Genomic DNA, 24,387 nt, shown 5'->3' on the forward strand with positions numbered 1-24,387 from the left:
CTGGCTTTTGCTACAGAATAAACCTTTTGGACTTTAATCTGGTGTTGAGACTTCTTACTGTGTTCACTCCCTCAAACACAGTTCTCTAAGTGTATCTTTTTCTTCGTTCATCTTTAAAATCATTGTTTGCAACATCCTCTTGAAGTTAACTGTCTTCAAAATATAAAAATGTTTTATCTTCGCTATTGCCCTCACCCTTAGATCAAATAAAAAAACTTAATCTTTCCCAAGTTTACTTAGACCTTTCCCAACTTGTAAAACTTCCCTTTGAAAGTTAACAACTGAAATCCAGACACACGGTAGCACAGTGGTTAGCACTGCAGCTTCACAGCTCCAAGGTTCTGGGTTCGATTCCCAGCTCAGGTCACTGTCTGTGTGGAGTCTGCACATTCTCCTTGTGTCTGCGTGGGTTTCCTCTGGGTACTCCAGTTTCGTCCCACAGTCCAAAGATGTGCGGGTTAGGTTGATTGGCCCAACTTGCCTATCACCTAATGCAAATTGCAATCCATGTCTTATTTCCCTGTAGCCCATCCAACCGTGGCTGTATCTACTTCAAGTGCATACTTTTCACATCTTGCCTCTTTGTTTTCGTCTTTGTAGACACATTTTAGTTTAATTAATCAGTCACACTCACACATGCACACACAAACCTGCTTCTTGGAATAGCACAGCAGACTCTAAAAATATTTTTTAAATAACATTTTCCCCACATAACAGTAAAGACTTCTGCTCCAGAACGAGCCGTGCAACTGGCCAAGCTGTTCCAGTACAGCTGCAACACTGGTATCTACTGGGCAATGTGGCAAATTATCCAGATATGTCCTGTCCACAAAAGAAGAGAGACAAATCTGGAACCGATATTTATCACTCCATTAATCATCATTGTTCATCAGCAAAGTGATAAAACATGTTATCAATAGCATTATCACATAGCACTTAGCAATAGCCTGCTCACCGTTTGGTTTGGGTTCTGCCAGGGCCATTTGGCTCCTGATTGCATTACAGTCATAGTCCAAGCAAGGGCAGAAGAGCTGAACTCTAAAGGTACTGAAAGAGTGATTACCCTGGACATCAAGGCAGCATTTGATCAGGTATGGCATAAAGGAGCTCCAGCAAAACTGGAAATTGGGAAAAACTCTCCTTGTTAGTTATATTTGGTACAAAGTAGGATGGTTTTGATTTTTGAAGGTCAGTCATCTCAGTGCCAGGACATTACTGCAGGAGTTCCTCAGTGTAGTGTCCTAGGTCCAAATATCTTAAATATCAATGAGGTTCCTTTTATAAAGCCAGAAGTGGGAATGTCGCAGTTTACACTGGCCTTACACAGCAAGGCCACACTTAGAATGCTGTGTACAGCTCTGGTCACCCTACTTTACAAAGGTATCATTTAACTAGAAAGAGTCCTGAAAATATTTAGAGATCTGTAAAATAATGAGGGGAACAGATCAGCTAGATAGTTAATATCTTTCCCCAAAGATAGGGGAGTCTAAAACTAGACGGCATAGGTTTAAAGTAAGAGGGGAGAGATACAAAAGGGTCCAGAGGGGCAATTTTTTCACACACAGGGTAATGAGCGTCTGGAACAAGCTGCCAGAGATGGTAATAGAGGTGCATACAATTTTGCCTTTTTAAAAAGTGTATAGACAGTTACATGGGGTAAAATGGCTATCAAGGGATATGGGTCAAATGCAGGCAATTGGGACTAACATAGGTGTTAAAGAAAGGGGCAGCATGGACACGCTGGGCCAAAGGGCCTGTTTCCATGCTGTAAACCTCCTGACTCTATGATACTACACAATGTTCAGTACCATTTGTGACTCTTCAGATCCTGAAGGAATCCATGTCCAAAAGCAGCAAGACCAGGACTGTATTCAGATTTGGGCTGATAATGGGCAAATAACATGCTGTACAAATGCCAGGCAATGCCCATCTCCAACATTGGAGAATCCAACCATCTCCCCATGACGTTCAGTGGTATTACCATTGCTGAGCGCCGCTGCCCCCCACCCCCACCACCACCACCACCACCATTGACACCCTGGGAGTTGCGTTTAACTAGAAACTGAACTGGACTTATTATTTAAATATTGTGGCAACAGCAGGTTAGAGGCTGGGAATTCTGCGAACAGTAGCCCTCCCCTGACTTGCCAAAACCTGTCCATCATCTACAAGGCACAAGTCAGGAGTGTGTTGGAATATTTTCCACTTTCCTGGATGAGTGCAGTTCCGATACCTGAGAAGCTCAACACCATCCAGGATAAAGCGGCCCACTTGTTTTGCACACCATCCACTCCACCACAATCAGTGCATTGTGGCAGCAGTGTGTATCATCTACACAATACACTTCCAAAGGTCACCAAGGCATTTTTGGCAACACTTTCTAAAGTAAGCACTTTAAAGACACTCTGGAGCTCTCCTTGAAGCACAATAACATTGATATGAATTACTTTGAGGATCTTGCTGTCAGTCATTTTAAAATGAAGAGAACTTGTCCATCAATGTGCACCACCTTTTAAGTTACAAGTGAGGCAGAGTGGCGGTGGAGGATTTGGCTAGATTTTGACCTGGCATCACAAGAGTATGCATCGTCTGCCCAGCTCTGAGGTTGATCTGATTTTGAAAATAATTCTTGTCATAGGTAATCCTTTCTCTGGATTTTGATTGGGAAACTGAGTGCCATTGACAAGATTGTCAGTTTGGCAGATTGTAATTAAAGGAGCAGAGTAAGAATCAGTGCTCTATATCAGAGACTCTCACCAACTTCTACAAATGCACTGTTGAAAGCATTCTTTCTGATTGTATCACAGCTTGGTATGACTCCTGCTCTGTCCAAGAGCTACAAAGGGTCATGAACAAAGCCCAGTCCATCCCTCAAACCACTCTCCTATCCATTGTTTATACTTAATCACGTTTGCTGTCTCAGAAAAGCAGCGAACATGATTAAGGACCCTGTGCATCCCAGACATTCTCTCTTCCACTTTCTTACAGGAAAAAGACTGAGAACACATAACAACCGACTCAGGCACACCTTCCCTGCTGCCGTCAAACTTTTGCATGGACCTACCTCACATTAAGTTGATCTTTCCCTACACCTTTGCTATGTCTGTAACAGTACATTCTGGACTCTTATCCTCTCTACGAATGGTCTGCTTTGTCTGTATAGTGAGCAAGAAACAGTACTGTCCACTGTATACTAATACGTGCGATAAATCAAATCAAAAAGGAAACTAATATATACAAGTTTGCTGCTCATGCACAGGTGGGAAAGTAATCAGACAGGGGGATAAGATAGTAAAGAAGATACAAGGAATACTTGTGGTGAAGATAACACAAGAAAAGGATGTAATTGCATTAGACAGTACAGAGATTTAAGAGGATGTTGCCGGGACTAGAAAAACATAGCTGTGATTGTGAAAAGATTGAAGAGGCTGGGATTGGTTGCGTCTTTGGAAAAGAGGAGACTTGGGGCAGGGGAGAGGTTTATACAATTAGGTTGCAGATGGAATGGATAAAAAGGATTTATTTTTGTTAGCAGGATCTATAACCAGGATGCATAGATTTGAAATTAGTGGTGGAAGGAATAGAGGGGTGTTGAGAAATCCTTTCACCCAAATGGTGGGTTTAGAACTTGCTACCTGAAATGGTGGTAGAAGTAGAAACTCTCATTGCATTTTAAAAAAAAAGTACTTTGTTTAAAAAGTACTTTGCTATCCTATATGGACCAAGAGCTGGAAAATGGGATAAACTGGATGACTGGTCAGCTGGCAAGATATAGTCAACCGAATGACCTTTTCTCTGAATCATGTGTTTCTGTGATTTTCTTTTTTGACAAAAAAAATGGATTGCAGCTACCGCTTGCTAGCCCAGCATTTATTGCCTGCATAAGTGACGGTGAGTGGCTTGAGGGGAACTTGAAGGTGTTGGTGTTCCTATGTGTCTGCTGCCTCAGTCCTCCTTTGTAGCAGAGGTCACACATTTGGAAGATGCTGTTGAAGGAGGCTTGTTGAGTTCCTGCAGTGCACCTTGTAGATGGTACACACTGCTACTGTGGAGAGAGTGAATTTTGAAAGTGTTGAGTGTGGTACCAGTTAAATGGGCTGCTTTGTCCTAGATGGTGTCACGCTCCTTGAGTGTTATTAGAGATACACTCGTCCCAGTAATTGGAGGGTATTCCATCACACTCCTGATTTGTGCCTTGTCGATCTCTGGGGAATCAGGAAATGAGTTACATGCTGCAGAATTCTGAGGAACTGGCCTGCTCTTGTATCAACAGCACTTGCGGTAAACTCCTGCCTTCTGTGACTTTCCTGTTCACGCATTTGCTTTGTCTGCTAATTTTTGAGGAGATTCATGTTTTTTTGAAATGAGGATGGTCTCAAATAACATCCAAGACATGTATTGGATTTTAAGAGTGGATGAGTCTGAAGTGTGTTCTCCTTGTACAACAGTGAGCTCAAAGATTTGACCAGTCTGTTACTTCACTGTTTGCAAAGGTTCATAATGACCCCTGTGAGTGGTGGGCTTTTACTGTATATAGCTACTCCTGTTCAGTTTCTGATCAATGGTAACCCCCAGGATGGTGATGGGGTGGGATTCAGCAATGGTAGTGCCATTAAATGTAAAGGGCTGATGGTTAGATTCTCTTGTTAGTCATGGTCATTGCACTTCTGTGGTGCAAATGTTATTTGCCACTTTTCGGCCAATAATGAAGATTCTAGTGGAGTTCTTTCGGATACTTGTGGAGGTAGCAAATGGTTTTGGACCAGGTTAAGACAAGAATGCAACAGATGGAATATAGTGTGAGAAGTTATGCAATTTGGTAGGAAAGATAGAAAATCAGAATAAATTTTAAGTGGAGCTATACAGAGCTTTTGGTACTTACGGGAACCTGGGCGTCCTTGTGCGCACATCACAAAGTTAACGTACTAGAAACAAGAAGGAAAGCAAATAGTATGTTACACTTCAATTTCTTTATAATAAAATAAAATGTCTTACTGCAGTTGTTTAGGGCCTTGTAGAGAGAGTACTATGCAGTTTTGGTCCCCTTACCCACGGTAAGATATATTTCAAGGAAGTGCAATGTATATTTACTAGAGTGATTGTTGGGATGAGGGATTAACCTATGAGGCACGATTGTGTAGACTAGACCTATATTCCTTAGGGTCTAGAAGGGTGAGAGTTAATCGCATTGAAACATAAAATATTTAAGGAGTTGATTGAGAGGATCATTTTCCTTGGGAGTCTAGAATTTGGAGTCACAGTTTCGATATACGGAATCAACTACTTAGGACTTGAGGTAAGGAGAAATCTCTTCACTCAAAGGATTCTGAATCCTTTGAATTCACTACCACGGAGAGCAACGAATGGTCAGCTGCTGAGTATATTCAAAATATAGATTCTTGGATACTCAGGGAATAGAGGAATATGGCGGGTGTAGGAAGTTGGAGTCAAGTTAGAAGATTGGCCAATGAGAAAGCTCAGAGAGCAGCATGACATAATCTTGCTTCGAGTTCTTATGTTAAGTTTTAAAAAAATTAAATCAGATGAAATAGTTAAGATATATTTGACGTGAGCTGACTTGTATATGACAACCATGAAAAGTTTGTAGTATCCCGGAAGTAGAAGTGAGTGACATGATACAATGTTCTTCTGCATACATTCTCATAACTGAAAATTAAAGATTCTAATGTATTTGTGGCATACTTTCTATCTTACAAAATGGTATTTGGAATCATTGGCCTATTAGCAGTTCCAGAAAATTTTGTAATCTTCTGGCTGTTAAAATTTCAGCAGCGATTTTATTTTTTCTTTTAAATTACTGTCACACCAAAGATTCTCCTGATTCAAATGTCTGTGCACATAACAAAGGCACGTAGGCCAGAAAACCCCCTGGGGTTTGATCTTCAGTCTGTACGTAGTAGATTGACAGTAGTATGTCAGATTTAGCTTCTGCCAAATCTGGCCACCTGGTTAGGGACTGAAGGCTCCTCCTTATGACCGTTGGACAATTCATGTTGGAAGATTACTTATTGATATCAGCTGAGAAAATGGAGCTTGATTTGATCAAATGACTGGCTGAAATTAAAGGATGAATAATAGCCACATATTGACCAATACATTGGAAGCAAATTGTTAATGCTCTGGGGAGAAAGGATGGTAGAGAAAATTGTTTTAACTTTAAACACAGACATTTTATTTCTGTAATATACAAATTAAAATAAGCCTTTCATTTTTTTAGTGTGGTCGCTATTGCATTTTACTGTTAACCTCACATATTAAACCCTATCTCTTTTATGCTTCCACCAATCTCTGCTCCATTCTGGAACTGGGACCCATTTCTGAAATTCTGTCTGCCTGACTGACTGAAAAGCTAGTTTAAAAACAGATTCCAAAGGATCAGTCAAGAAACTGAACTTTGATATTTGACCGGCTTGTGTTGGAACAGCTGAGTGACAGGCTGGCCTTTTAAAATACACTGTCAGCAGCTTTTTTTTTTGGTGGGGGGCTGGTGGGGTGGGGATGTCAGGGGTAAAGTGGTGGATAGGGCAGTTATGCCACAATGAATTACTATGCCTGTCATGGCTTGGGGGTTATCCAGCTTTAAATACAATGTTCCACAAAGTATGAATCGGAGCAAAGAAATTGGGTTTTCCCATGGATACATCGTTACTACTTGAAGCGACACTGTCAAAAGTACATGTTAAAATTACACTTCATAATGCACGATCTAAGTAACTGTGTCCAGAGTAACTCATGACTTGAACTTTTTTTTAAGCAATTAAGATGTGCTAATGTGACACGTAAATTCAGGCTTTTGTTTAAATTCCAAATGCTATGAATTTAAGAGCCTGCAGATCCAGGTGACTTGGCACGTGGCTATTACACAACGATGAATTATAGGAAATGTTTTAATACGTACTTATGAATCTGCAGACTTCCTAAATTTGGCCATGCTACCAGAGCAGCCATGAGCAAAGGCAAAGATGCTTCCTGTAAAAAGGGGAGTTAGTGGATTAACTACTTCTCACTTAATTGATGAAGAGTGATGTTAGCAGAACTGTGAATGATCATTTTTCTGCATTTGGTTATAGGAAAGCTGCTGTTGGAAGGGAGATGAAAAGAAGAGAGAAATTTAGATGCTGTTTAGTTCTTATTATTTTCAAAATCAAAACCCAAGAAAATTTGAACGGATACTTGAATAATTTAAGTTTTCAGTTTTCAAGGGAGTGAGCGTTGAAACAATTGACCATTCACACATCTGAAGCAGATATTTACTACCTGTCAGCACCTGAAACATTATACTGCGGGCAGATATCAACAATCCAGATATTTGCCCAACAATTGTGACTAAAAATCTTCTGGAGCAGAAAAATCATCAATTCAAATATTTAATAATTAAAGATGCTTTGGCTCTTGAATTCACACTGCTGTTAATATAAACCTGTCAAGTCTTACGCTGATGTTACCAATTACTTCAAGAACCTGTGTTTTAATGCCAAGTGTACCCGATGAAATGGAAACTTTAGTTTTTTTTTGTGGCACAGATTCCATCGAGTGAATAAGCTAAGCTTGAGCATATGTGATTGTTAATTTGCATTTCAAAAATTTCTGCTTGCTGAACCTTTTTCTGATGGCTGCTGGAGGTCCACCTTTAAGTGATTAGAAACTCACCTTGCCTGCCTGAAACTGAAGAGTGGATCTGGCACTTGCTAGGTTTTGGAGTATCTGATGCAAGTCACTTTTTGGTGTTGCCAACTCTGTTGCGGGTTATCAACAAAATCTCAAAATAAAAGCATCCCTCTTTGAATGGTCTGGCCAGTTTTAAATCCTGAGGTCTCTTGGTAACTTCAAGAAAGGCTTTGTTTCACTAATTTTATAGAATGAATTTAATTCATAGAATCCTACAGTGCAGAAGGAGGCCATTTGGCCCATCGAATCTGCACCAACCACAATCCTACTCATGCACTAACCCTGTAACCCCATGCAGTTAAAACAAAGAAAATTACAGCACAGGAACAGGCCTTTCGGCCCTCCGAACCTGTACCGACCATGCTGCCTAACTGAACTGAAATCTCCTACCCTTCCGGGACCATACACCTCTATTCTCATCCTATTCATATATTTGTCAGGACGTCCCTTAAAACCCTCTATCACATCCGCTTCCAAGACCTTCCCTGGCAGTGAGTTCCAGCCACCCGTCACCCTCTGTGCAAAACAAAACTTGCCTCGTACATCTCCTTTAAACCTTGCCCCTCGTGCTTTAAACCTGTGCCCCTGAGCTTCTGACTATCCACTCTGTCCATGCCCTTCATAATCTTGTAGACTTCTATCAGGTCACCTCTCGACCACCTTCGTTCCAGTGAGAACAAACCAAATTTCTCTAGCTGATGAAGGCAAACGTGCCTTCTGCTGCCTTGACTATCTTCTCAACCTGCATTGCCACTTTCAGTGACCTGTACACCTGGATCTATCTGCCTATCAATACTCTTAAGAGTTCTGCCATTTACTGTATATTTCCTATCTGTATTAGACTTTCCAAAATGCATTACCTCGCATTTCTCCGGATTAAACTCCATCTGCCATCTCTCTGCCCAAGCCTCCAACCTATCGATATCCTGCTGTATCCACCAACTTTGTATCAAACACAAACTTACTAATCACATCATTTCCAATTTCCTCCAAATCATTCATATATTGTGTGTATATTATGAAGAGCAGAAGCCACAGCACTGATCCCTGAGGAATGTCACTTGTTACAGCCCTCCATTCAGAAACGCACCTTTCCACTGCTACCCTTTGTCTTCTATGACCGAGCGAGCTCTATATCGACCTTGCCAGCTCACCTCTGATCCCGTGCGACTTCACTTTCTGCACCAGTCTGCCATGAGGGACCTTGATGTGGAGATGCCGGCATTGGACTGAGGTAAACACAGTAAAAAGTTTGACAATACCAGGTTAAAGTCCAACAGGTTTATTTGATAGTAAACGCCGCAAGCTTTTGGGAACACTGTTCCTTCGTCAAGTGAGTGAAAAGTTCTGATCAGAAACAGGGCATGTAAAGGCATAAAAAGGCATATGTCTGCCTTTATATACCCTGTTTCTGATCAGAACTTTCCACTCACCTCACGAAGGAACAGCGTTCCGAAAGCTTGTGGTGTTTACTATCAAATAAACCTGTTGGATTTTAACCTGGTGTCGTGAGACTTCTTAATGAGGGACCTTGTCAAGGCCTTACTGAAGTCCATGTAGACAACATCCACGGTCCTACCCTCATCAATCATCTCCGTCGCTTCCTTGAAAAACTCGATCAAGTTAGTAAGACATGACCTCCCCTTCACAAAACCATGTTATCTCTCGCTAATATGTCCACTTATTTCCAAGTGGGAGTCAATCCTGTCTTGAAGAATCCTCTCCAATAATTTCCCTACCACTGACATAAGCTCACCGGCCTGTAATTAGCTGGATTATTCTTGCTTCCCTTAAACAAAGGAACAAATTGGCTATTTTTCAATCCTCTGGGACCTCCCCTGTAGGAGGACACAAAGATTTCTCAAGGCCCAGCAATTTCCTCCCTTGCCCCTCTCAGTATTTTGGGGTAAATCCCAACAGGCCTGGGACTTGTCAACATTAATGGTTCTCAAGAACCCCCATACTACCTCCTTTTAGATCTCAACATGACAAGCTACCTACATACCCCTCCCAGATTCTTCATCCACCATATTGAAGCAAGTCCTCATTTAATGCCTCGCCCATTTCCTTTGGCTCTATGCATAAATTCCCTCCCCTGTCCTTGAGTGGGCCAACCCTCTCCCTGGCCACCCTCTGCTCTTTACATATGTATAAAAAGCCTTGGGATTTTCCTTAATCCTGATGGTCAATGATTTTTTTTTTTTGTGACCCTCTTATTTCCCTAGCCAGTCTCCCTGACACTAAAGGGCAATTTAGCATGGCCAATCCACCCAACCTGTACATCTTTGGACTGTGGGAGGAAACTGGAGCACCCAGAGGAAACCCAAGCAGACATGGGGAGAATGTGCACACAGATGGTGACCCGAGGCCGAAATAGAACCTGGTTCAAATTTAATTTTTCGTATTGGTTTGTGAAGGGAGTGGAATTAAATCTGAGCACTATTTGAAAGTGCATTCTGTAATTGGATAAGCAGAAAGGGAAAAATCTTGCATTTCGAGAATATGTTGTATGCAAAAATGAGAATTCTTAAAAATTATGCAATATTAGGAATGATTAACTTGATCTGGGTACACCTTACTATTTAATGACTAATAATGTTTGGCTTCTGATTATGACATGGAAAACGTTAAAAAATCTTCCAGCTTTATTATTGTAGCTGATGAAACGTCCCAAGGCTTATTTTTGGGATTAATATTTTGACGGCAATTTGGATATAGAAAAATCTAGTTTTTGTTCCATTATTGGCTAGAAACTAAATTATTTTTTCTGTATACAGAAAGAAGACACGGTACATCAAGTAAACCACCTGTGACTCCTCCATCTTCTACGTACTCTTATCCTTCCACGTTCTCAAAAAACAGAAGTGGTAGTGATTGTGCGAACAGTCGCTCTTCTGGTGGAAACTGTGCTTCATCCAGTTCTAAGATACAAAAATCCCCCAAAGAAAAGCTTCACATCAGTGGTATGAGCAGACCACTTCACGTGGTTCACCATGGCAAGATGCACCATGATAAAAAGTTAGTGCATGCTTTTCTTTTTGGTTGCTGTGTTTTGGTTTCATAAAATATTTCTTGTGCATTGTGTTCCTCCATTTTTAACACGACAAGTTTCAGATTATTTAACTCAACAACTTCTAATTTAATTGTTGGCACAGCTACAATTTGCAAATAGTTAGTTTGGATGAACATTTCTAAATTAACTTTTGAACTACCTCATCCGATAAGATGACTGTGGTCCTTTCCTGAACATTCAGCAGCTTTGGTCCTTTGATTGTCAAACTGATTTATCTTTGTTCACATCCTTATGGTTTAGCAGTGCAGAAACATCCTGAAGTTTAATCATAGTTCATTACTATACAGAATGTCTATGTTTAATTGATGACTTCTATCTGCTCCCTCCATCCCCGCTGAAAAGAAAAAATAGTGTGCAAGCATTTGGATATGTTCAGACCCCAGTCAGTCGCACTGAGCAAACTAAGTTGTACGTTGAGGTAGTTTGCATTTGAAAGATTGTTTACAACAGTTTATTTAGATGCTTAGAACGCTTTAAAATGAGCTTTTTCATACAGTGCCACTGCAATTTAAAAAAACCTCTTGAAATATTGAAATTGTTGGCTTATATTTGAGGTTTTAAGTTTAGTTGATAAAAATTAAAATTTTCACACCATTCTTAATCTTTTAAACAATTAATATCATAATTTGCAAAGTGTTTCTTTCCATAAAGTTGGATGATATGAAGTTTTAAATAAGATAGAAGTAGAAATCTGGAAACTCAAAATGCTAGCAAAATAAAGCACTACATCCCAAGTATTATGTCTTCTCTGTTTACTGTTGCTGACTGACCTATTGTGTATTTGCAACATTATCTCTTTCTGTAAAATTCTGCTGACACACTGCTGAATTTGTTAGTACTCACATTTCGGAACATTGCTGGAAGTATTCCATGCCATGTTCTTTGCTTTCCCGGAGGTTAGCTTCTCAGAGAGAGATTGCATGATTTTTATAAATGTTGTGTTCTTGTATTTAAAAAAAGTCATCTTTCATGCCTTGTAAACTGGGTTCGGCTTCATCTGTGCTCTGCTTCCCACTAATAAAAAATCTGGGAATATTACTGACATTGAGCTATCCCAGTGCTTGCCTTAAGAAACTCTGAGGGAGTTGCAGTTTTTTGTTTTGAGGCAGGGAGGTCCCTACTTATGTTTTTGAGTAGCCCTGCAATAGATAGAAAATTGTATTGGAGTAGGAGATGGAAGAGAGCAGAAAAAAAAGAAAGGCAGACTTCAAAATGGAACAGAAGGAAAGCAAATGATATGTCTTTCTGCCTTCCTTTCCATCCCTCTTAGCCTTCCTTTTCTCTATTTTATCACACATTGCATTTTCCCACTCCAGCAGTGCTTCTCTATATCCCTAGCTAGGACCTGTGCTAGTGACTGGGGTGCTCGACGACTTGCCACCATTACCTAGGAGAAGTCTAACCTTAACATAACACTAACTAATCAGGAGCACATCTTCATATCTATCACTGTGTAGCACAGTATTAAAGTGTTCTTATGAGTGGTATTCATTGTGATTGTGGCTCTGAATAAAAAGATTAAATATTTGATTTGAGCCTGTCATCTGTGCTCAGCACCTGTTGGTTTGTATAACCACTTGTGCATGGTACTATTGTACAGGGATTTCCAGCAATTATTTAGATTTCAAGAATGATTGTTCATATTCAGCTTCTGTTAAGTATTTATTCTAGGTTTTGTTTCCCCAAGTTTTTTCCATTATCTTCTGCTACGCTGTATCCACAACATCACACGCACTGACTGCCAATGGAGGAAAAAAAATCAGATGAGGAATCTTCATCACGTTAGCAGTGTTGATAGCAAAGATATAGATGCACTGTAATCTTTTAGTTACAAAGGGTCCATTGCCCATGGTACCACTGGAGGTAGATAGGGTTGGGGTGGCAAGAGGTTTAAAGGGAAAGTAATTTGTACATTCCTATCCAAAAAATATAAAGGTAAAATTATTGTCAATATTTGTTTTAACTAGATAAAATCACATAGTGCAGAAAAAGGCCATTTGGATCATCGAGTCTGCACCAACCACAATCCCATCCAGGCCCTACCCCCATATCCCTACATATTTACCACTAATCCCTCTAATCTGTGCATCTCAGGACACTAAGGGCAATTTTTAGCATGGCCAATCAACCTAACCCGCGCATCTTTGGACTGTGGGAGGAAACCGGAGTGCCTGACACGAGGAGAATGTGCAGACTCCACATAGACAGTGACCCAAGCTGTGAATTGAACCCCTGTCTCTGGAGCTGTGAAGCAGCAGTGCTAAGCACTGTGCTACCACGTTGCCCTAGGTCATACATTAAAAGTTTGAAAAGGACAAGGGTTGTATGACTTTAAGATCATAGAATCACAAGGGGGTCTCTAAAGTTTTGAAGTTGTAAGGCTAAGCTGTTTCCTTGCTGGAACAACACCCTTTAGTTGCTGAATGTTTATGGAGTAGTGACTTTGGTTACAAGGTTAGCAAACAGTGAGTATTTTTAAAGTAGACATTTTTATGAGGAGAGTTCTAGTTAGGATCTATATAATTTAAATTCTGAACAAATAATTAGTAGAGGAGCTGGTTATCTTAGGCTTTTTGTTTTAAATTGAAGTTCAGAATGTGCATGTATTCCATTTTAAAAAAAAAAAATCCATCATTTTCTGCAGCATGACTTCAGTGGTTAAAACAGAGAAGATGCATCCCAATGTGAAGATTGATGGCACGTCATTGAAAATGATGCCAGTTCCTGTTAATTCCACCACTGTGAATGCTTCAGTAAAAACTGGCCTTAATTGTCCTACAATACCAAAGGCACCCCTGCCCTCCTCTGGACAGATACCCAATGGTAAAAATCTTCTGTCAACTCCTTCAGCCTCAGAAAAGAAACTTGAAGATGCTAAAAATATCAAGAAGTCCTCTTCTCATAAGCGACTGTCAGGTGAGTCCTAATATAGACTTACGGCACAGTGAAACTGTTGTAACTGTTTGTCAGATCAGTAACTATGCTATAAAAATCTCATTAACTGAATACTGGACGAGAAGTTGCAGAGTACAGTTAGGACTTAAAATCTCAACCCTATCACTTTTTTCTAATGCAATGTTTTATTTAAGTGTGTTTATAAAACAGGAAAAAAAAAATCATTATCTGGAAATACTATAACTTTTTTGAAGGTATTGTGGGTAAAGTAAGTGTATTCTGTACTCGGGGAAGTAACTCTTATGACTCGGTGCTTTGCACTTATTGGCACTAATTATGCAGGGCAGATGTGTGTGAAATATAGGTTAGCAATGGTATAGCTTCCCTTTTGAAGGCAAGAGGGCATCAAACGATATGCGGGGAAGGCAAGATCAGGCTATTCATTTGGATGATCATGAATGGTGGAGCAGGCTTGAAGAGCTGAATGGCCTCATCCTGTTCCTAGTTTCTAATGATATGGGCGAATATGTTTTGAATCATTAATTACTTTTAACTTGAGTTTGCCACTGTAGAAGTTGGCAGAGACTTTTGGAAAATAAACATGGAGTAACATGGAAGCAGCATTGCAAATATACAGCAAACCTCTAGAAAAGTACCCAGTGTGACAAGGAGGCAAATTACCAACCCTCAATTATCACAGTCTAGAGGTTGTGATTTAAGTACAAAAAAGTAAGTGGGTTTAATGTAGGAAAGGCAGGATATTAATTTGTTTCATGCCTGATGGATCCGACAATGTAAATTTTTCTTTTGGTTTAGTGAAGTACTCAAATGGCTATTCAAATAACTTTTTTGCACGGTGTCTGGTTTAACTGTCAATTAGGTTAGTAGAGGTACCAACACTAAGATCACTCTCAAATCTAGCTGGGTCTAGGTCATGCATTAAAAATTCGAAAAGGACAAGGGTTATATGACTTTAACATCATAGACTCACAAGGGGGTCTCTAAAGTTTGGTAGGTAAGAAGGCTAGTTGGATGGTTTAAATATCGTATGAAAATATGGCTTACAAGGAAATCAGAATAAAAGATATAACTATTTTAAAAGCTATAAAACAAAAGTCTTAATTAAATCAGATGATTCCCTAGGAGTGTATCCCTGTGATACTCTGGGTAATTCTGATATTAAGGGAGTGCAGAGTGGAGGGCTGATGTTTCTGGAGAAGGAGGAAAATTCTGCAAGTAGTTTTACCCAAAACACACAAAAATGTGTTTCAGAAGGATCAAGAGCAGCAACAGAAACTGCAAAATGCCTGGAAACTGGTCTTGTGCTTCCTCTTGGATAGGGAATAGACACTTCTCTCGGTTTCATCACTGCAAAGTTGGCAAGGCACATCTTTCCCCCCGTTGTGTCTATATAATGTACAAGAAATTCAGTCTTGCTTTGCTGATTTTTAAAAATTATAATTTTATATAAAATGTACCCAGCATTTTTCTAAAGTAGAATTTTGATGAGCATATATCTTTTCTATCGATTGAATACATACACTACTTTGTATTAGCAACTTGGACTATCCTGGAAAATACCAAATTTTTTGAATTCTTGAAATTCAGACGGCTTCTTAATTGAAATTTTTACAAGGTTGGAAGTGTGTAGAATGCACAAGCTATAAGTGCAAGTCTTTCATGTTTTTTTAAACTAGGTACTTAATTTATCATAGACCCTAAACGTCGAAATGTTTTCACAGAGATCAAAGAAATATGTAGTGAGCTCTGATAGCTCAGTGCACTAACCAACTAATCATTGTACTGCTGAACTATTCAGGAAATTTGATCCCCAGCATGTGCTGAATTATGTCTGATCAGGCTGACGTACAATTGTTACAATTAGCCTCTATCAAAGTTGTCAGGTTTTGCACTAGATTTGCTTTCTGGCTAATGATCACCAGTCACTGTTATAAGTTAATGTCACATCCTGTCAAATCTGAAATGTGTTCTGCCCAGTGTCAAACTAAATGATGTAAACTTTTCCTGTACTGCACTTGTCACATTTCCATTCGCCAATTTTATAATAGACTATTGAGAAGCACTTTATTAAATGAGACACAAAGCTGAGTTATGTAGAAAGATCATTTAGTTCTGAAACATTAACTCTGTTTCTCTCCACAGATACTGCCAAACCTGTTGAGTTTATCCACCATTTTTTATTATTTCAGCTTTCCAAAATCTACAGTATTTTGCTTTTATTTGAGACACACCTGTGATTGTTTTGATAGATTGAAGAGCTACAGATGGATTTTCAGTTTTGAGATTGGGAGGGGTGGATTTTAATAAAGAGTGAAGAGGATGTTGTCTGAGGAGAAAGAACCATTTGCAATTTTGGGTAGCATGAGATGCATCACAAATGTTCCATTGATCAGCAAAATATTTGTGGGAAAATTAATCTTTAGAATGTCAGATTGGCAGCAGGTTTTTGGTATGGATATTTTGTAGACAACAGTGTATATGTAATGCACGTAACATTTTCCATTTTATGATAGAACGGGAGTTTGACCCAAATAGACACTGTGGTGTTGTCGATCCTGAAACCAAGAAACCGTGTACAAGATCTTTGACATGCAAGGTAGGTTACTATTGACTAGAGCTTTTTTTTTTTGCTAAGGATTCATAACAGTTTGACTTGTATGGTCACTATTGTGAGAACGTAATTAGATTTTCTGAAATTGATTAATTAGTGGCAAAGAATTGAGTTGATTCTGTTGAAGTTTTATGCAAGGTATTATTTCATTTTATAAAATAGCAGCTGAAGCCTGGTTGGGACTGCAAAAAAAACGAGAGGCTGAATGAGGATTTCAAAATCTTCTACTCCAGCAACTTCCTTTCCTTCTGCTATCCTAAAATATATGTTGGATAAATTGTATTGAAATCCTGAGGGAAAACAATTACAAAAATAAATCATGTGAAAGATGCTTGGTATTGTTTGTACACAGCGAAGGGGTTGCTTTTCCGTTTGGTTTTGCACATTTAGTGGCTTATTTGAAATTTGTCAGTTCATTCTCTAATAGCAATTCTTTACGTACAAAAACATTGAAACAATTTATGAAAATGTCATTAAGCATTCAATATTTGCAAAAATGCTTTGATAAACACATTTAAGGGCTTTGTAATGTTATACTTAAAGGAAGTGTTGGGCAAATATTTTTGTTCTTGTAAACATGCAGACACATTCCTTGAGCCAACGAAGAGCAGTACCAGGTCGTAGGAAACATTTTGACCTTTTGTTGGCTGAGCACAAAAGCAAACCCAGGGAAAAAGAATCTCATCGAATCTCTGAGCATCATCACCAGGCACCCCTTCTCAGGGAATCACATCCCTCACCATCTAAGGCTTCCCAGGAATTGCATCAGAATTCCCATGGAAATATTGCATCGGATGTAAAACAGACGGTGTCTGGCAAAACCAAACTTCACAATTCAAGTCTTCCAAGGTAAAGGTGACATTTTTTTTAATTTGAATGTGGCCTTTTTAAATAAAGAAAAAATGCTGTGCAGCATGTGTGGACAAAACTAATGAAAGCTTTTTGTGACAATTGCATGACATTATTGGTGCCTAAATGTTTACATGGGGCAAACAAAAAAGTGATAATTCTGGGACAGTGTGACTAATGCATAACTGAATTCCAGTCATTTGATCTCAGTGCTGCATGCCCTTCAAAGTTGTAGCTATGTGAATGTAGCTGGATGTGTAGAATATGGGTTTCCAACCATACTGGAGTTAAAGATTAATCTCTTCCTTGTTGTCGTGAGTAACCTAGGAGAAAAATTGACCATTGAAAATGGTTGGATAAATGTTTAAACTGTTACAGGACTTTTATTTGTTAATCATAAATATATCAGAGACAGGGTTGGAGATTAGGTAAAGGGTTATTTGGGTGAGGTGAAGTGTGGTTATCCAGTAATGAAATCTCCAACCAGAGCTGGCACTCCTAGTGTGGATGTTGTACAGCACAGAAGCATGCAACTAAAGCAGTGTTTTTGTGATGGAAGATAGAAGTAGAAACTTGAAATTTAGAGCTTGCACTGTTGAAATTTTATTCCTTGCCAGTCACAGTGGGGTATTGTGGAGAATAGTACCAATTATTTACATTTTCAGACTATTAAAATGTGCTCATATATGACTGGTTGTTCCAGCGTGGGGCTTTTTATTTCTGAATATTTCTATAGTTTTCAATCTGTAATGAGTTTTATAGTTCCTTATTATGCATTTTAAAAAATGTTAATAATTAACTATTTTCCAGGTTTGCACACTACCTGTGTGGAGTTTGCACATACTCCCAGTGTCTGCATGGGTTTCCTCCCACAGTCCAAAAATGTGCAAGTTAGGTGAATTGGCTGTGCTAAATTGCCCCTTATGTCCAGAGGCTAGCTAGGGTAAATACATGGGGTTATGGAGATTGTGGTCGGTGTACTCAGTGGGCAGAATGGCCTCCTTCTGCACTGTAGGATTCTTTGGAGTGGACTTTTATCTTGAGAATTGCTTGAATCTTGAAACTCTAGTTGATAACCTTCTGCATTTCTGTCACCTGATTCTTCAGACACATTCAAAACCCTTATCAATTCAAGGATTGCAACACATTCATCATTGTTAACATAATTCAGTGTGAAATGTTTAATGATTCATTATGTTCCCTCTAATTTCACTTCATGACTTTATGAAAATTGTTGTACAAATGAAATAATAGGAATCTTTATTGCCTGTTTTCAAAGAACATTTTTGTCTCAAGTATACAGGTAGTGATCATAATTTAGTGTTATAATGTGTATTGTTGGACACTTTTGGTTATAAGACAAATAATAGTATATTAAATTGAAATACTACATGTCTATGGATGTTCTGGAACTTCAGTGACAAGCCACTCTACCTTGAAAGTTATCAGTTGTGTTTTTCCAATTAAAAGGAGTTACATAATAATGGGACAGGGAGGGATGTTGCATGGCATAAATTCAGGTACCGCTGAACCAAAAACTGCATAAAAATTTAATTTGAGAATCTCACACTTGACACTAGAATGGGGGTAAATATTTCCCCAATGTGAAACATCTTGTGTCACTAAATTACATTGACATTAATTATTTCATTTTTCGTACATCCAGTTTGATTACTTTCGTTTGTGTACCATTTTGATTATACATCTGCTGGAAAGAGGTGTACTGTGGTGTGGAATTAAGACCTCAGAACAAAATGTTGTTCTCATTCTAGGAATCTTGCTGATTTCTGCAAGTCCTGCTCTTCAAACACAGGATCGTTTTGACATTTTAATTTTGCTAAACATTCAGTTTAGTGGCAGTTTCTCTTTCACCATTAATACATGAACACAACTAACACCCCTGTTACAGTATAGTAGTTGGCGCAGTTTTGAGGCATATAATTGGAAAGGCATTGAATTCAATGAATGCAACCCCCTCAAACTGATATGTTTCGGTGATGTTTATTCTACTCACAAGTGCTTGTGGCATATTGGAGAGGAACCATGATTTCAACAATGATCATTCATTGATTTTTTTTTTCAGGCCTGCCAGTTGTACATTACAGCACAGCGGCAATAACATTACTGAAGCTGCAGCGGTATATGAATCTCACCCCTCAGTAGTAGGACCAGATTCAGCATCCAGGTTGTCTAGTGATGAGGGAGAATGTGATGAGAAAGAGGAATCTGCAGAAAAACTAGACTGTCATTATTCTGGACATCATCCTCGACCAGCAGCTGTAAGTTCAACAAATTGTTAATGAAATTCATAAGTTTGCTCTGATGTTTTAACTGTGCAGGTAGTTTTTTAAACAAACATTGTGGAATCTACTTAGCATCCCTCAGTGATAGCTATTGTTTCTGCTTGGTTCTGCTGGTATTTTTGGCATAATTCTCCTGCCTTTGCTGTAACTGTTGCAAAATTAAATTGCTGGTTTAAAAACCTTGCTTGCCCACGTACAAAACTGGCCTTGCAACCAGGATGAATTCATTGTTATTGAGAGTTCCTATTAATTGCCGTGCATTAGCAGGCTTTCACAGCTTTAAGCTTTTGTTTTGAAACTTTTTTTTAGATTTAAGTTTTTTTTGTATATTTGCCAAGACACTAGTAATGTAACCCGCTATAACTAACAAATTGTTATTTTATTTTAAGTGATTTTTGGCCATTTAAATTGGGAAAATTGACACTAACTAAAGATTTTTTTTGTGATAAGTTATTGTAGTTATCTTCATGTTCAACTGTATGAAGCAAAATATTTTGTGAGCCTTTTTTAGAAGAAAACTTTTAAAACTCTAGATGATTAAATTTGCCATCAGCACAATGTTTGGTGATAGGCAGATGCATTTGAGTAGAAACTATGGAGAAAGAAGACTTCTCAAAACTAGTGTCGCCTTAGGCTTAATTTCTACCCAAATCACTGAATGCACTCAAAGCAGAAACTCTTAGTTCAGATATAGGACATATATTAAGGACAAGTATTGTATTTTTGTTATTTATGACTGTTGTCATTACAATTGTATTATACATAATCAACCATATAAATTATTTCCAATTCTTGCATTTCTTTGAGAATTTTCCTTTACATTTTTGTTTTAAATTAGCTTTGCACCTTTGGAAGCCGGCAAGTTGGCCATGGCTGCTTTGTCTTTGACAGGCGATGGGACCGCTTTCGATGTGCACTTAGCTCTATGGTTGAAAAGCATCTTAATTCACAGATGTGGAAGTAAGTATAAAACAGGTAGTTAAGAACTTGCACCAATGTAGCCCTTCATGAGCTCAGGGCATCGCAAAACACCTCTTTGAAAGAAAGCACTTGTAAAACAGTTTGTAGTTAACGCTGGGCAACAGGATGGGCAATTTGTGCGCAGCAAGGTCCAAAATTAGGAGTCCGATAATGACCAAAATTTTATTGCCTTGTGTTGATTCAAGGATAAATGTTGCTTGGCCACCAGAAAACAAAAACTCCCCTGCTCTTTCTTTTATACCCTGGGATCTTTCAGGTTCACCTGAGAAGGCAGATGGGACCTTGATTTAATACCTCGGCTAAAAGTTAAACCTCCAACAGTCAGTGCACTCCAGTAATACACTTGAGTATCAGCATAAGTAATGTGAATGAGTCTTTGCAGTGAGACTTGGAACTCCCCACTTTCTGACAGGAAGGAAAAGGGGAAGAGTGCTACTACTAAGCAAAGACTGGCACTTTAAATTTTAAAGTATTTAGTTATTACTTAAACACTGCTACTGATTCACTGCCATAAATGACCTTAAATGGAAATTCTAACCCAAAAAAAAGTGAGGAATAAACCTACTCCTGACTAAATCCATCTTCTGGTGGAGGGGCTGAGTATTGGTTTTGCTGAGGGTGGAAGATCTTTCAACAACTTGTATTTATAAAGCAACATAAGAAAGCACCCTGAAGTGCTTCACAGGAGCATTGTAAAACAAGATATGTCTTTGAACCACATTAGAAAATATTCAGTGAAGTGACCTAAAGCTTGGTCAAAAGTAGCGTTTAAGGCTTCCCTTAAACAAGGGGAGTGAGGTGGAGGTACAAGGAGGGAATTCCAGAGCTTAGGCCTTGGTATTGAACACAGCCATCTCAGCTGTGTTGAAGAGCCAGAATTATATGAGCACTGTCATCTCAAAGATATGAAGCTGGAGGAGGTTAGATAGTACAAATGTAGGGAGAGTGAAACTGGCTTTGAAATTAATTCAGGTTAAGAATTCTGAAAATGTAAAGTTAAACTACAGCTTGATTAATTGAATAATTTAATGATAAATTATATAAAATACAAAAATGTGAAGATACCATTTGGTAGTACTGCTGTAAAGAGAGATGTTAAAAGCTTTTTGTTCTGAAACTCACTGGGACATATGTGCAAGAATACCAATTGTACAGCATGAGAGAGTGCTAATTGACTGGTACTTGGACTCTGGTAGAGGCATTGTATGGAGAATGCGCCAAGGAACAGTTAACTGGCAAATTTAGTTTAAATTCAAACCAGGCAGGTTGACTGGTCAAGGGATTGTCATGAGGAATGAACCAGGGAATGGCAGTCTCCCAAGCTTTTGCTGAATTGAAAAAGGCACGATGTATGGAAATGTTCCTCCTCACTGCAAAGGACAGGATTATGTGTGTGAATGTATATAGCTGCTAGCACACGCGAGTAAGCCACACTTGTTTTCAATTTTGAAGTCAAGAGCTGGGTGGATATGGTTAGCAAACACCTTCGGTTGGTCACAATAGACAAAGTATTGACCATACCCAACCAGTCCATGGTTGCAAAACTCAAAAAGTGTGCAACCTTCAATGTTATTCCACGATTTGATAACACTTGCTTAATAATCCTAATTGTGCAAACAACTACACAGACAGCCAATTTAATAATCAGTCAGACCTGCTGTGTGGCTCACTTTTGTGTGCTAGAAGTTACATATATTCATGTACAGGCCCAGCCCTTTGCAGAGCGTGTTTGTGCATTGCATCTTTTTCAGCTGGAAAAAAAAAGCTTGGGGGGAGGTGAGGGAACCATCCTTGGTTCATTCCCCTTGGCATTGCCATGACCAGAGTCAATCTGCCTGATAATTTAAACAGAAGCTCCGTAGTTAATTGTTCCCTGGTGGATTCTCCATGGCAACTTGTCCAACAATGAACGGTCTTTCTCACTCAGTATAAATTATTCCCTTTTCTGTTGGCACTCTTGTGTATCAGTTATGATTGGGTGCAAGACAAAAACGTGGACAGTATGTCTTTTTTTTCAGAACAAAAATGTGAAGCTTAAATTTAAATTATATCTGGATATTATAAATTTAATAGTTTTCAAAGGCTGTAGCTTTATCTTAAATGAGTAATGTGGTGTGTAAAATAAATTTGAATAGATATTTTTATGATCAAAAGTTGCATTCCCTTTGTTAAAAAGTATTAATACCTGAGCAAAACTTTTTTTTTCTTTCAGAAAAATTCCTCCTGCAGTGGATAGCCCTACATCAGCACAGTCAAACCCACATAGCACTGGCACAAACTCAACACTGTCACATTACAGTGTTAGTGCTGCAGGTTTTATCTCCTCTACATCAATGTCCTCATCATTGGCGTCTCCGGTGTTGGTTTCTTCTCCATTTATGTCACCCATTGAAAGTAAATCTGTGCTATCATATGCAACTACTCTAAATGCTCACCCTGCTGCCTTGGGCGTCATGGACCCTGCTTATTGTATGCAATCTAGACACGTGTCTTCAACTTCTGTGATGCCTTCTGGGCTTTCTTCAGTTCCTTCACCCATATTTAATAAACCTCAAAAAGTGAAACCCAGCAAATCTTTTAAACCTAAAGATCCATCATCTACCAGCAGTAATAGTAACAGCAACACCAGTAGCAACAGTAACAGCAGCAGTTCTGGAAAGAAAAGAAAAAATATTTCTGCACTGCCACTGCATTCTTCTTCCACTCATTCCACAGAGTCTCTGAAGAAAAATTGTGCGAATTCTGGGAGCTTGGGGACCTCTTATTACTCACCTGTCACCTCATCGTCTTATAGCAGCGCGCACAATGTTGGCCTAAATTGTACGAACAAGATGAACTCTTTAGGCCTCAAGCATGACCAATCAGGAAAGGGGCTTCAACTGGGGATCCCTGCCGAATCAATTAAGCGAATGAGTGTGGTTGTGAACAGCAGTGATTCCACTCTTTCACTAGGGCCATTTGTTCATCAGTCAAATGAGCAGACTCCAAATTTACATGGTGGCTTTTCACATCCACATGTCCAACTGGAAGGTAAAAAACGGAAGAGCTCACCAGGTTCAAGTACCATAAACAGTGGTAACAAATCGAACAAGATTGCCAAATCACCTGTGGTAAACAATGTGCATTCAAAACATCCCAATGTGATCCCAGGAACACCAGGGCTTTCAAACAACACTCTTCTTCATCAGGTATGAAATACTGAAGAATGAAAACATGAATTGTAGTGCTTTAAACTTGTATTCTCTCTGATGAATATTAGTTGAGTCTTTTGAGTTTAATATTAATTTGCATTATAATTGTGCAAATGCTATTACTCTTGAAATTGTCCTCATGAATTTCTGTTCTGGACTGATGATACTTAGCTATTTGTTGCTAGAGCAATCTACAAATTCTTTGGATTCCAACAAGGATGATCTTTCTTAGTCATTATATCAGTATTATAATTCGAACATTTTACAAGCTCACCTGCCCATTATTTACTCATGTATAATTTTGTAAACTTGTTATTTACTCTGTATTCTGTACAGCAGACTGAAGTATATAAAACTAATAGAATATTTTATTTATGGATTTATACACTACAAAATTACACCTTATTACCTCCTAATCTTTTTTGGATAGATAAGAATTAAAAGGACTCGATCCTTGAATGTCAAACTGAAATACCCAAATTTTAACATTTGTGTGCCTTCCCCACATCACCTTGCCGTTAACAAAAGCAGTAAGGTGATGATGAGGACAAGTTGGGGAGATGGACCCTTTTCCAGGAGAAAATTCAGCCATACTTGAAGTTATGTGGAAACTTCATGAATTGAATTGTTATTTAAATGTGTGATTGTTATGTAGGCATGAATGTTTCATCAATGGGGTTATTTCCCATTGCTGTTGAACATTTCTTATATTGTCTATTATTTATAATACTGTACACTAATGCAGCCATTTATAAAATATATCTGTTGAGACCA

General features: G+C 38.8%; 1 protein-coding gene across 1 annotated transcript in view; it reads left to right on the plus strand.

The window, feature by feature from the left end:
- The window catches only part of atxn7 (ataxin 7), a 143,799-nt gene that overhangs the window by 114,538 nt on the left and 4,874 nt on the right, over positions 1-24,387 (plus strand). Inside the window, exons 4-10 of the mRNA XM_080183152.1 lie at positions 10,467-10,707; positions 13,407-13,678; positions 16,192-16,274; positions 16,873-17,138; positions 19,222-19,417; positions 20,280-20,401; positions 22,635-23,610. Of these exons, the coding sequence (XP_080039278.1) occupies positions 10,467-10,707; positions 13,407-13,678; positions 16,192-16,274; positions 16,873-17,138; positions 19,222-19,417; positions 20,280-20,401; positions 22,635-23,610 (2,156 nt within the window). The remainder of the gene's footprint in view (positions 1-10,466; positions 10,708-13,406; positions 13,679-16,191; positions 16,275-16,872; positions 17,139-19,221; positions 19,418-20,279; positions 20,402-22,634; positions 23,611-24,387) is intronic.

The sequence above is a fragment of the Carcharhinus amblyrhynchos genome, chromosome 3, assembly GCF_965287045.1.
Source record: "Carcharhinus amblyrhynchos chromosome 3, sCarAmb.v2.hapA, whole genome shotgun sequence".
Taxonomy (NCBI): domain Eukaryota; kingdom Metazoa; phylum Chordata; class Chondrichthyes; order Carcharhiniformes; family Carcharhinidae; genus Carcharhinus; species Carcharhinus amblyrhynchos.